This window comes from Actinia tenebrosa, unplaced genomic scaffold (genome assembly GCF_029948245.1).
Source record: "Actinia tenebrosa isolate PJP-AT-01 unplaced genomic scaffold, QUT_ActTen_1.0 PGA_scaffold14__42_contigs__length_11649687, whole genome shotgun sequence".
NCBI classification, from domain to species: Eukaryota; Metazoa; Cnidaria; class Anthozoa; order Actiniaria; family Actiniidae; genus Actinia; species Actinia tenebrosa.
The window spans coordinates 5,589,699-5,604,105 of NW_028292574.1; the positions used below are offsets into that span (position 1 = coordinate 5,589,699).

The 14,407-nt window shown below is 36.9% G+C and overlaps 2 protein-coding genes and 1 pseudogene across 3 annotated transcripts in view; 2 read left to right on the forward strand and 1 right to left on the reverse strand.

The window, feature by feature from the left end:
• The first annotated feature begins 1,740 nt into the window (after positions 1 to 1,740).
• On the forward strand, positions 1,741 to 3,971 carry LOC148911298 (uncharacterized; annotated as a pseudogene). Its single transcript, XR_016119799.1, has 2 exons — positions 1,741 to 1,861; positions 2,445 to 3,971. The product of XR_016119799.1 is annotated as an uncharacterized LOC148911298 (transcript).
• A 3,807-nt stretch (positions 3,972 to 7,778) lies between these two features.
• LOC116306158 (serine-arginine protein 55) lies at positions 7,779 to 12,938 on the reverse strand. Its single transcript, XM_031716206.2, has 8 exons — positions 12,718 to 12,938; positions 12,393 to 12,463; positions 12,003 to 12,101; positions 11,358 to 11,430; positions 9,591 to 9,664; positions 8,932 to 9,025; positions 8,769 to 8,842; positions 7,779 to 8,403 (listed from the first exon to the last, which is right to left on the reverse strand). Exons 1-8 carry the CDS (start codon positions 12,850 to 12,852, stop codon positions 8,286 to 8,288), a joined length of 738 nt encoding a protein of 245 aa, XP_031572066.1. The 5' UTR covers positions 12,853 to 12,938; the 3' UTR covers positions 7,779 to 8,285.
• A 619-nt stretch (positions 12,939 to 13,557) lies between these two features.
• The window catches only part of LOC116306157 (ubiquitin conjugation factor E4 B), a 28,132-nt gene continuing 27,282 nt past the window's right edge, over positions 13,558 to 14,407 (forward strand). Inside the window, exon 1 of the mRNA XM_031716205.2 lies at positions 13,558 to 13,775. Coding sequence (XP_031572065.2) covers positions 13,752 to 13,775 — 24 coding nt within the window. The 5' untranslated portion in view covers positions 13,558 to 13,751. The remainder of the gene's footprint in view (positions 13,776 to 14,407) is intronic.

Genomic DNA, 14,407 nt, shown 5'->3' on the forward strand with positions numbered 1-14,407 from the left:
ATTCGCCAGACAAAAACGACCAAATTGTTAACCCTATCCCAGACAAAATGTCAAAATATGATACCCTACCCCAGACCCAAAAGCCGAAAAAACCATACCCTATAGGGCGGCACCTACCCGTATAGCAAATATAGAGGAGTACCCCCCCCCCCCCCATCCCCACCCATCACCCGGGCCACAGTGTGCTGTTAGCCAAAAAGGATTCTATTAAACACTTGTGATTCATTTGATAAACATATCTGAGTATCAAACTTCAGGACTGATATTTGGCAAGATACACACATACATTTTAGCCCTCGCCGACATGTCAAAAATGCTGACTGTGATAAAGCTAGACATGTTCGTACGTTAGACAAATAGAGTATCTACACTGGTCTGATCTGTTTGCTTGTATTTGTTCAAACATGCCGTCTACAATATCAATTAACAATTCACTCATCTTTGCTGTTCGTATATCTGTATTTATATTATATTGTGTTTATCATTTGTAAATGGAACGTTTTTCGTTATTATAAATGTTCACGTATATAGGACCCTATATAGTATTCGTTGAGTAAGGTTAAAGTATACATGAAGATTAAATAATGTGCCAAGAATATCAGCTATCGCTAGCTTCAGTTTACTTTCTGTCCTTCAATTCTTACTTTCTCCCGGCCCTGTCTTTTATTTATCAATGCTTTCATCTTCTTATTTTCTTTCATTTTTTCTTTCGATTTTCCATCGATCCTTCCATCATTTCTCCATTTCTTTCATCATTCCTTCTCATGAACTTTGCTTTCCTTCTATTCCTTATTTTATTTTATTTTTTCAATTCCCCTAACCATCCTTTCTTCCCTTTTTAGTGCTTCTGGTTACCTTGGGGATATGGTTTTTTCCATTTTCTTTTCCTCTTTACTCGGGCTTTCGAAGAAATGCCCGAGTTATAAATTGGGCTTCGTTATTTTTTTTCTTCAGTCACAAATCGTCCTCGAAGCCCTAAGGCGCATGCGTCAAATTAAAGTCTATGCGCATGCGTAGAATCAGCCATGAGCACATGCTTGAGTAATGGCGGATATGAGGAAGGACTCGTCGCTGTTTCAAGTAATGAATAACATGAAGTCTAACACCCTCAACATTTTTAGCACGCTTGATATTGCACAGACTTTGCACCATCTAAAAAGGGTGACAATGTTCACGAAGAATTCTTTCGATTTTCTGCTATGAAGCTCGAGTTCACGCAGATATGCGTCTAGTTTCTTCTATTCTTCATTTCTTTCTTTCCCATATCTGCTTTCGATGTACTCTCTCTCATTCTTACTTTACTTTACTTTACTAAACATTTCTCCTTCTATTTTTTGTAAGAATTTTTTTCTTATTTATTCTTCCTTTCTTCCTCCATTATTCATTCCTTTCTACCTTTCCTTCCCTTTTCCTTACTTCCTCTCGTGTATTTTATCTTCATTTCTCCTTCTGTACATTGTTATCATTATTAGTCTCCTTCATGTAATAAAACCTTTTTGGACTCGGCCAATTGTTTACCTAAACAACTGTTTACCTAAATGAAATAAAACGAAAGCGACATACAGACAATAATAAATCATCTTTTGTCCTACGTGTTGATCTGCTCACCTGCACTCAATGTATTTATTCTCTCGGATATGGACAGTTTGCGGTTTCTTTTGAAAGCTTCATAATTGTCCAATACAATTTGGCACAAACACTGAATTCATAATCCTAAACTATCAAATTGAAAACACGTCATATCTGTTTGTCTTGAGCAGCAAAACAGAAAGAAAAATAATAATTTACTTGTAATCTTTCTCGGAGTCCCGATTTATAATATGGCTAATGAAGTTGTTAAATAAGTTGCCTTCATAATAAGGTAAAGTGGAACATTATAATCATGTTTTATAGATCTGAGATAAATAGGTACATATATACGGTGTTTTCTAGCTGTTTGGAACTAATTTGGACTTTTTCTAGAAAAATCAAGATCAATGCAAAATCGAGATTTCAATGTAGACCTAATAAGCGTGCTCATATTATTACAGCGACGTATTTGGGCACCGTTCGTTATTCTGTTTGGACAGGTAGCTTTGCAGAGAAGAAACTACAGCGAATATAATTCATATTAATTTATACAACAGTAATCTTCTAAGGTAGGCTTTTCTAGCTTTTCGCCAGACATCTAAGTGAGTAGGTAATACAAATAGGCTTTTTAGAGAACATAACGAAAGTTTATGGAATATTATTGGCTAGCTTCACTGATTAGCCATAACGTTGAAGCATCGCTAACTTAGGTATATATTAAGTATCAAATTTGGGAACGGCAAGTATTTTGACAACAAAAGCTATAGTGTTGTCACTGACAACTTGTAATTGTATTCATAGCCAAATATTTCAACAAAAGTGATATTTAACGAATGAAAAACGTGAATATTCTGCAACGCATTTTTTAATTTCAGTTGCTCGATAAAATGGGAAGAAAAACCAGAACAAGAACGGACAAAAGGAACCTAAGCAACAGCGAGAAGAGGATATAACAACTTTACATCGAAGCCATACGAAAAGCGAGAGAAGGAAACTTACTTCCAACAAAACAAACCACTGAAATAGTTCAAACTGTAAAAGAATTTGGAAACAACACCACGAAAAAGAGTAAAAGACCAGAGCAAATATTAGAAGAGGCAATAAAGAAACATCAAGAGCAGCGCATGCAACAGAGGAGGACGTTACGGTTTAGTGTTCCAGTTTCACGACTTGTGCCGTTTAAAAACGAAACAACACATGGGTTTCAGTTTCCAAGAGATTTTAAGAAAGACGATTTGTCGATGACATGGGTTCCGCGAGCCAGCACGGCTTCCTCATGTGGAATCACAGAACACGACAGATCTCTTTGGGGAGGGTTTTCTAACGAGGAACGCGCAGTTTCTGAGCCATGTAGTAGACCTTCGACGTCTACAGAAAGCAGAAATGAAAAAGTTGAGCAAACTTTGCATGTTCTTCCACTAAGGTCACAAGAAGATGATATGGTTAGTCTGACACAAGATGCGGAGAAAACTAAATCTTATCTACCTCCAATCTATCGTACGTCCGTGTGGAGGGAAAAAGTCATTCTTTGCCATGGAAATCGCGGGTCGATTCCATGTCGTGGTGAAGGATGGAAAGATAGAGGGTCAGTACCTCTTTTGATTGGAAAAGAAGAGCTGCATAATCGAAGTTGAAACGAAGTAAGAGATGAAGAAACCAAGAAGACAATAGTAATGCGTATGCAACTGTTTAGGAAAATAGGAAAACACAATCTGAATGATGTTCTACTAACATGGAGAATGTACGTGTACAAAAAAAACCTGACATGCAACATGCAACACCAAGAATACAATACATCCTGCAACACCAAAAAACCTAACCAAGAATACAATACATCCTGCAACACCAAGAAACCTGACCAAGAATACAATACATCCTGCAACACCAAGAAACCTGACCAAGAATACAATACATCCTGCAACACCAAGAAACCTGACCAAGAATACAATACATCCTGCAACACCAAGAAACCTGACCAAGAATACAATTCACCCTGCAACACCAAGAAACCTGACAAAGAATACAACACATCCTGCAGCACCAAGAATACAATACATCCTTCAACATCAAGAAACTTAGACCGAGAACAAGATACATCCTGCAGCACCAATAAACCTAACCATGAAAAATACATCTCGCAAATTGCAATTAATTTGTGTCCGTCGACCCTTCTCAGTAGCTTGGAAATTAAACAAGTTTAGCTTTGTTCTTCAGAATTAATTGATACCAGGTCAAATGCTGAGTCAGCTTCGTTATTTTGAATTTTCATTTTCAGTTTATCAGTTAGGTAGCTATAGTAAATAGTCACATGTATTTGTAATGACCTGGCTTATAATTTTTTCTTTTCTTATTTTTACGTCTTTTTGTTGTAAATTATACATTTACAGATCGCTACGTAAACATCCTCGAAAAAAACCTGGCTTACAAATTTTCTTCAAAAACCTCCATCTGCTTTTAAAATCCGATATGCATTAACATGATTAACACTGTCATTTTTCATTCATTTAGTCGACAGATAGTTGAGTAAAATGCACTAGATTATTTGTTGTTTGCTAACAGCAGACTTAAACAAGAAATTTTATCAAGTGCCAATTAATGATACCAAAAATGTTATGGCTAGACAATTAGGCACTTTGTGCTGTTGTTGTTGTTACGCTATATCAATCGTGACACAGACGTTGTTTTACGTCACTAAAGATTTCAGGTACTAAGTTCTTAATGATGATTCTATTTTTGGTTCCATTAAAAGATACACCTGGCGGACGATAGCAATGAAAGGACTTACATGACATAATAGTGTAGGTTATCCCAATCACAATATATAGGCTTCAAGTAACGCAATAATGAAGAAATAGAAAACGCGCGCGCGTGCTGTGTGCAGTCATGAAGCAAGCGGGGGTTAGCAGAACACGAGAGAAGTGTTAGGAGAAGCACGACACGTAGCGGAATGCTTCTGGACACTTCTTGAGTATTCTGCCAATCCCCAAGTGCTTTATAACGGCACACAGCACGGTAATCAAGTTTTTTATTTCTTTTATGAAATACAAATTACAATAACCGTTATTTTAGATAGGAATAACGCAACGGAAAGTGCGCTTGCTTGCAATGTGCTCTCATAAAGCACGCGCTCCAAGTCAATCAGAACGCGACATTCATAACAGTTGTTTTATAAAAGGGATTACAATTTTGCATGTAAGTAATTTTGGATCTTCTTCTTGTTATTGACTTCTTCTTCTTCTTCCTCTTTTACTTGATCGATGATGTTTATTTCATTCTATTTTGCTTTCTATTTATCAGTATATATTTTACAATTCAAGGTGTATAATGCATATTTTATTTTATCATTATTCTTAGTAGCAAAATAAAAGCCTGAATAAACTCATATCTCAATCATTATAGCATCAGAATCGACTTGTAAAAATCCTTTAATCCTCAAAGCTTGGGTATCAGACGTTATTATAGCGTCATCATGACCATCCAACATGGCCGCCATGTTAGGTCTTTGTCGGATTTTACGCTCTTGGAAGTGCATGACTCACAAACGACCTACCAGCCATTCCGAGATTGAGGAAAAAACTGTGTCGAATGGGTCAAAGCGATCCATATTTTTTGTCAGCCTCAGAATGGCTAATAGGTGTCCTCACCATAAGGAAACAAAGCCGCTAATGGCCCATACTTGCTTGGGTATGACTCAGCGTTGAGTCAATCACTCAAGGCTGAGTTCACAGGATTTAGAAGGTCAAGACCAGAACACGACAAAAACTCAACCATTCTTTGCTCTCCAGTCACATGATCATTCCCATCATCCTTTTCCCGACTTCCCAGGATTCCCTCCACGACATTTTCAACAACATCTGTTTCGATTCCAATCCTTTTCTGAACTTTCCTACTTTGTTTCCCCCCGTCTCCAGTCTGCGCAGGTGATTTCGAAGGCTCCTTAATTCTAGTTCCCAGGCTCCTGCCAAACCGACATTGAACGTACTTGTTAAACTTCGAATTAAGCTTCCTTTCCATTGGTTGGATTTTATTCTTCGTATTTTTTTCAGCTGAGTTTTTTTCATCGTTTCTTCCCGTGGTTGGAAAGCATTGCCTGGCAGTTAAAGGAAATTCCACCTCAAAATCATTTTGTTCTCCTTCTTTGCTCAGCTTTACCAAGTTGTTGCTTGTCATGTGAACACGTCTAGAAGACGCATGCGCATAAACCGTTGACGCAGGAGCTTGAACGTGAGAGGACCTCGAAGTGCATCGATTCAATTCGTCTTGTTCTTTTTCGTTTTTTCCTACAGAAGGAAGAAGGTTTCGTCCTTGAATAAAAAAATCATCTTTCAACTGAGCTGAATTTTTCTTCGAGAGTTTCAAAGTTAACGGAAGCTTTACTTCTTCGCTTTTCGACATTTGGGGAAGATCCGGCACAGAGGCGTATCGGGTAGGTTTTCTGAACCTCGTTTCGTAAAAATCAGCCGAACGACACATTTGTCGAGGGAACTCTAAATTGGGAAAGTTCCAAGATTTAGAGAGAACGCCAAAGCGGGTGGCTTTGCTTGATGGGACGGATGGTGGAAGTGTTGATTGGGATTGTGAATCCACGGTGTTTTGTGTCAGCGGTAGATTGTCAAGGATGTTTTGCATCGTCATGAGTTGGTGGAGTCGCTCGCCGCAGACTTCCTCTCTGTCTACGTCACTTTCTTCAAGTTTTATACCGCTGAATTCGAGGTATCCACTTTTTACTTTGAGGTAACTCATCGTTTTACCTGCAAAAGAACACCAATGAGTGATTGGCTGTGCCTTGACCCCGCAGTTTCTCTTCATCAGCAACGGTTCGTGCTGACCAAGAGGAACGTGGGTTCTGGGTATGAGATCTTGGACTGCACTCATACTGAATTTGCTGTTGCCACAAAAAAGGTTTTGGTTGACTTTATTCGAAGTCATTGTCGGACGATATAAAATTTTCAAAGGAAACGTTATGGAAACGCTTTCATTCCAACCCAAACCTTGCTTGGTCACGACGACTATTCCTTGCGTGCTATTGAGAAGCCGGCCTGATGCTGAGTTACACAAGAAATAGGAAAACCGTATGAGCTCATTAAGAGGTCGGGAGTTAATGAATTTATAAATGGTGCAGCTTAGTTACCTAGTAATCACATATGGAAAACTGATGAATAGATGTTTTTACAAGATGAAGCGACACGAAAATCATTTACACCAGTGGCGGATCCAGGATGGTGGGGTGGTTCCGTGATTTCCATGGAGCACCCCCCTCCCCTTTTGTGAGATTTGTGTAATTTCGCTAAAGTGCGAGGGACGGGAGGGTGTGATTGATTTTTGTCCTAACTACCAAATGCTGATCGCTTTTCATTTATTCCTTCAAAACTTATCCAGACCAAACAAAATGGGCCTGATTGAGGGAGAGGAGGGTCAGAATGAAATTTGTCACCTACCAGCTGCAAGAAAAAAAGTTCACTGTATATTATAAAAATAAGGTAGTGTTACAAATTTAAACGTATCAAAGAACTATCTAGAGGTCTAACATTATGTTAAGTACATATAAAATTAATTATGTAAATACATTCTAATTCGCTGGTAAATCTAAAATGTCGATAGCAAGAAAATGTCTAGATATTACGTAATTTCTTGTGTTTCGATATTATTTGTAGAACCGGCATTAAATCAAGAAGTGATGAAATTTATTTCAGCATTTACCGGCTCTTGTGCGCTCAGTGGATAGCAAGTCTATTTATGGTCGATACATTTGAACGATATCACAAGTCTTGTCCCTACCTGGATTTGTCCAGTATACAAGTCCCACGTAGTCAAATCGTTATTTTTTGGACTTCTTTTCGCTTTCTGCTAAAGCTCTTGAATTGTAGTTTATGTAAACGAAAAACTGTTTACCCAAAATAGCGAAATGTTTGCTCAAACTTGCGAACATTCTATTTGTCATTTAAATGACCTTTTATTTCCTGGAAAACATTGAAACTAAGATTTTGCTCTGGTCTAAATTATTTACAATTAAACTATTACTAGCGGGCATAATATTTCATTGCAAGGATAGGCATTAGGCAAGAGGAAATGAAGTATAGTTTATTTTCTCTTGCCTTAGCATCATCTTGAAATTGCTACAAAAAGTAAAATTCAATTTTACGTCTTGCAAAGACCGCGGCAACGCTAGAACAAGATCGCGATACGTATACGAGGGTGCAACATGCAAAGAAGTTTGGAAATTTTAATATTGTCAAATATAACGAGGTCAAAATCTGACAACTAAGTAACTAAAAATTACAGGACAACAAATAGACAGAATCCCAAGAAATTCATAATGATTATATTTCGGAAAAAAGATGTTCGTCTTTTGCTTACTTCGTTTCAACTGCTTAAAAATAGGAATAATAATAAACGAAAAAAGATTACATATATTTGTGTCAATACTCAATATTTTGATCATAAAAACTAATGCTATAGATACGCGGAAAAATCGTGACCAAGAAATTCTGGTCACAGCTCGAGGATAGTCACAGTACCTAAGCCAAATTTCATTAACAGGTCATCCGTTTTTCAGATTTTTCTCTTAAAGTTGAATGATGAAATAAGAACAGAATCCAAGATTTTTTGTGCTACTTCCATAAAATAAACCCTAGACAAGAGAAACGGGTTATTGGTAGTATTTTCCACCTAATGACTAGCATAATACTGAAACATGTGTTGGTTAAGCCATGGATTTACTGGCCCAAGTCATCTCGGCGAGGAGATAGTGAGCGTCGACGGCTGACACCTGGTGATGGAGACCTACGAGGTGAAAGGGAGCGACGAGGAGAGCGTGATCTGGAGCGATCGAAGCTGAAAAAGCACAAAAATGCGTAAATAACAGTGGCGGATCAAGGACTTTAAGAGGGGGGTTCATTTTTGCAAATCTCGGCACAACAATAACGTTCTCTTGCATCATCATTTTTTCTATGACGCACATCACTGGCCTAGGGGCGCTCCTGATAAGGATAACCTTTCCACCAGTCTCATTTCATATTAAAACTCATGAGTTAGTAAATTCCATTTATTTATTCATTTAAAAAATATATAAAAAATCCAAGGTACAAGCCGGTGGGGGTGGGGGTTCATTTGCACCCAATGAATCCCCCCTAAATCCGCCACAAAATAAAATTTCATTTGGTTGTCACTTCAAAATGAATGACAGACGTATTACTTACTTTCTTTTGCGGAAAGGAGAAACGGATCTAGATTTTGATCTAGATCGTCTGGATGATCTACCAGATCTTGTATTCTATAAATTAAAGATATAAACAATATATAAATGTAATTTTAATCTGTTTAAAGTTTATTTATATTTTAGATAACAAAGTATTTATTTACCTCTATGATTCGAATCCTTTTACCCAATAATTCAGATCCATCAAGTTTCTTGATAGCACGCCTCATGTCACTCTCTGAGGCAAAGTCAACCGCACTGCAAGGAAAGAATAAAAACATGCAATATAAGAAACACAGTGCAGTTACTCAACGTTTACATAGAGAAGAGGTTAAATATGTGCACAATTACCCTCTTCTCTATGTAAACACTGAGTAATCTACAATAAATTTGGTTGAGAATGATCTTGTGAGGTCGTCCAAGACTTTCGTTTCTAATTAACAAATAGACATCAGTCTGTCCTGTCCACATTGTCAAAGTAGTGTGGATCCACGAAGCGTAGTCAAATGGATCTGCATACTACTTTGACAATGTGATGATGAAATTTATCGACAATAAGCAGAGGACAGACACATAAAAAACTCATGTCTATTTGTTTTTTTCTACAATAACAAAAACAATGTGTGACCAAAACAACCAACGGAAAGAGCGCATGCTCATTGACGTCGGCTTTATCTGTCCGTCCTCTTATTGATGATAAAAATAACCAATCAGTGCATGAGAAATTTATTAAGTTATTGCAAAATTTATTGTTTAAAATGTTTTTCAAGACCCCTACTCATTAGATATCACAGTTGTATAATAAAACCCAAGACTCACTTACCCTTCACCAATTCTGTCCTTGTGGCATTGAGTGAAGGTGACGTCTCCTGCCTGACGCATGAAGTCTTTAAGATCCTGTAATGGCAAAGGATGAGAAATGAATTTCACCGCAGTACAATTTTAGACTAAATAGACTCCAAACAATTGATACTTGAAACATATTATTATTTATGTAGTTTATGAGTAGCATGAGTAGAGTACACTACTCATGCATCATCTTTCACTGCTGCGAGTCCAATGGATTGGTCGGGTTGCTGGTTCGAGCCCTATGCTACATGTGAATTGAGTTTGTTTGATGTGTTGTTCTTTCCCTTGCCGTAAGGGTCTTTCTCCAGGTTCCCCTCCCTCCATAAGAATCAAAATGTGAGTTGAGTTGTGTGCATAAAATAGTAACTGTAGTTGTATTAAGTGAAAGAAGGCCCACTTCAGTAAAAAATGCCAAAAATAATTAGCCTACTCTAACAAATAAAACATTATTATTGATAATGCAAAAGCCTGAAAAACAAACTATAGACTGGACAATAAATCATACAGCTTGTAAACAATATTTTAAAGCATCTTAAATATGTGAGAAATATAGTCATTCAAAAGTAAAATCAGGTATAAATGAAAGAGTATTTAATAATATTTTTGTTTGTTCGAACCAGAAGTGTAGAAAGGGAATTATAAATAATTCAAAAATTTTAATGCATCAATTAATTCAAAAAATATCATCCTGAGAGCAAGCATTGACTAAATCCTGGACTTACACCTTTTACTCTTACCTGGCATTATAAAAAATAGTCCAAGTTACACTTTGTTACCACTACCAAATTTTGCCATTAAATTTGCCCAAAGTTCTATTGGCCAGGGGAGTACAGTTCAATGCAAGAGTGCCTTAACCAGCCTGTACCTTGACAGGACCACCACCTATCTCACTACCACCATTCCTTGATATGCATAGCTATTCTATTAGTTTTGGAATGGGAAACCCCCAGGGAATTGACCAGGAAGACACCATGCAGCAACATGGTGACCAAGACAAACCAAATGGGATACCAAGTGGCCAAACCAGATCAAGTTGAAGCACCAGAGAAAAGTCAAAGAGCACTAGCCAGAAATCTCTTTAGCAGATTAGCAAGCATGCCCATTCCTGAGATCTCGGTACCAACCAAACCATTTTACCAAAGTCTTAACTATGATACTACAGAGCAATATAAAGGGGGATACAGTCAGCTTAGATAATCTATAAACGTTATAAATTGCACGTACTTTTCATCATAAATATTAAACAAAGTTTCATCTCTAATTTTTCTGGGAAAAAATCTTATCAAAGGGCTTTGGTAATCTAAATCTAAAACCTTAAAATGCTATTAACTTAGCAGACTCCTTTGTTTATCAACAGTATACCTACAGGTAGTAATTTTAGTAATTTTTAATTTTTTTTGACAAATTCCCAAGATCTTTTCTGTGCGCTTTTGGAAATCGTGCAGAGGCTTAGTGGCCTGAAATAATTACTGGCTGCATTGCACTGATCAACATTTGACCATTCAATGTGACTGCCATCCTAACTAGCGAGATGAGTGCTAAGTTTGAGCCCTTGCATGTATAAAAAAAAGACAATTCTGGCTGAAAACAAAATTGAAATACAGATTGAAGAATGTGTTTAAAAAAGTCTAGGTTTGATAAACATAATGTAAAGGCAGTAGGAAACTAGAGGTCTTTGAAACACACTTTGTAGGTGTTCCCTAGGTTGAATGATAATATATCGAGACTCTGAGGATCTTACCTGCCATCCTGCTCTTGTAGACAGGTTCTCTACTGTGACTTTCCATTGGGTATTGTAGGGTTGGGTAAATCGCCTACAATTCAATTTAAAAGAATCATTTAGTACTGCTGTGATATACAACAGGAACCCAAGTTCTGGGAGACATCTTAATGCAACCCAATGCCTTATACTGTATGATATGGGTATCAAGTTTGAATTCTGAACTGGGCATCATATATGAGTAGTTTGTTTGGTCTCGCCCAGCAACTTTGATCAGCCCACAGGTTGTTTTAGGATATCCATAAAGTTCGAAAATATATAACTTCTAGTTACACAATTTAAAGGCAAGCCATGCGATATTCCATGCATATATTACGAGTTCTTTTCTTGGGGTAAAACCACATGACTCATGAGATAAAAATAATAAAACAGCCATGATGTTGGTTGATCTAACAAGAAAAGTTAACGAGGAATGCTTTGATATCGTAAAACAACATGGCAGCTATGATGTAACATGCACCCAAGGATTAGGAGGATACCAATCAAACAGCCACCATGTTGGTTGATCTAACAAGAAAAGTTAATGAGGAATGCTTTGATATCGTCAAACAACTTGGCAGCTATGACGTAACTCCATGAATACATTTGAAGGTGATTTCAACTTACCCGTAACTACTTCTTCTTGATTCACTTCTATTATAACCACCACCACCGCCTCCTCCTCCTCCACCACCTCTACTTGGATGAGCATGTTCTACTGTAACTCTGGATAAGACAAACATTATAGTAGTCAAAATAATAGACCCTTTGCCAAGACGGTGGGCGAAAATTGAAATGAGGGACAATTTATTGAAAAAATTATTGCATACTATGTAATGGTACTAAATAAAAAAACTGGAGTTAAGAAATAGGAATAAGAAACTTTTATTGTTAATTAGAATATAGCAAGTTTTTAAGCGAATTTTTATATTAAAATGTCATAGAATTTTAATGAAGCTTCCTCCATCTCATACATTTAACCAATAAAAAAATTTACTATAGTAAGCTTAAATTTACCTTTCTCCTTTAAGTTCTTTGTGATTTAATTCATAAACAGCATCTTCTGCATCTCGTTCGTCTTCAAATTCCTATCAAAAATAAAAGAGGTTTTTAATACTCCTAAAGAAGATGTGAGAAGATGCTTGAATGAAAGACGCCCGAAGTCGAAGAACGCAATGAAAAAGCAAGTTTCACGCCTTCTTAAGCTTTTAAAAAAAAGGAAAACATGAATATGACACAGTAAAGCAAGGATTTAATCTATAGCTGAGCTTGTAAACTGAGAGAATTATCAAGCAAGGCTAGATGTTTTAGAGATTTTCGACCTCCGCTCCAGCAAACTTACCACGAAAGCAAAACCCGTTTTCAAATTTATGTCACGAATTCGCCCAAAACCACGGAAAAAGCGCTCTAATTCTCTCTCTTCAATACGGGGTGGTAGTCGACCAACAAAAACACGATTTCCTCGATCACGACTCATGGTTTTAAGGGACAAAAAGTCTAAGTAAAAGCACTGAATCCTTGTAGAACACGATGCTCGAAAGAAAATGGCGTCCTGTGAAGAAAGATGACGCTCAGAGCACGTGACTTGAAAATACCCTACATGCAACACGGGGAGTGGAGAGAGAAGGAAGAAAGAAAGAAAGGAAGAAAGAAAGAAAGAAAGGAAGGAAGAAAGAAAGAAAGAAAGAGAGGAAATGCAAACACGAAAAATTAATTTGTTTTTCGAAGTGCCACGAAGTACCGAGAAAAGACGACATAATGCTACGAAACGAGTCGTTCGTATTCTGTGCCGACGAAAGACAAACAAGTTTTTCTTAAAGAATATCACTGGCTGCCGGGCATGTCATAACGCATTTCATAAAGTACGACCACCAAATATTTCGAAAAAACAAAGCAAATAAAATAAAATAAAATAATGGGTGCAATCGACTTCTCAACTCTCTGTTATTTCCTTTAATTAACCTTGTCATCATTACGTATTTGCTTTAGTAAAGTGATTGGCAAGAAATTTAGTTCCTCCTTATCTTCTCACCCACTCTTTCTCCTCTGATAACAAATGACCAGTCTCTTCCATAATTTGTGTTCGTTCATCCATTTGTCCATTTTTCTATTCAAAGGCTCATGGGTAGCAGCACGCGCATCAATGCATCACGGGAACGACTATGACACAACAGAAAAGATCAATAATGGCGGTCACAACATTGCTGTGTTTATGACAAAAACCCGCTCCGAAAAAATACTTTAGACTTAAGATAAGACATGGTTTATTGAATTCTAGCTAAGTCAATACTTCTTTATTGCTGTAGAGCTGGTTCTACGGGTATTTGAACAATCTGAAAGGTTATATTATTACAAAACGAAGTGTTTCTTGTCGCCATGAGTGAACTTTCAGCTGACGAGGTTTGTATGAAAATATTTTTTTAACGCCAGGAATGAAGATAGATTGTTGTATAAATAACCAAACAGCCTGTCATTTAGTAGACTATTCTGTCCTCTGTTGGGATATCAGCTCTTTCAGAGATAAAATGAGCTTTCAGTGATTTAAAACTAAGAATAATTGGGAACGATTTTATTTTAAATTTATGCTTACAATAAGCTTACACATGGTAACAAGAAGTTAAAACTCCCGATCTAGCTACTAGCCTTCTTCCGATCTTAAAAGTTTAAACTAATATAACCTCATCTGTTATATGACTCTTAATATTTAAGGCGTCCTTCTTCTTAACTTGTGGTAAACTAACGCATAACAAAGCTTTCCACACGTATCAATATTTAGATCATTTATAATAATGGTAAATTTCTTAGGTATATCTATCAACAATATGGCCCCCCTTGGTTACTCGCGTACACTGTAGTCGCCTCTATTCTTATTTTATTTGTCGTTCTTGGAAAGATAGTAGATGTAACTTTTTAATGTAGGTCTTTTATTGATAAAAAGTTAGCAAGTCAGTTGTGTTAGTCAAGATACTGTGAGAATAGACAATTTTTAAGTTCAAATTACCGCTGTGTTCCTTGATTACATACTCATTTAC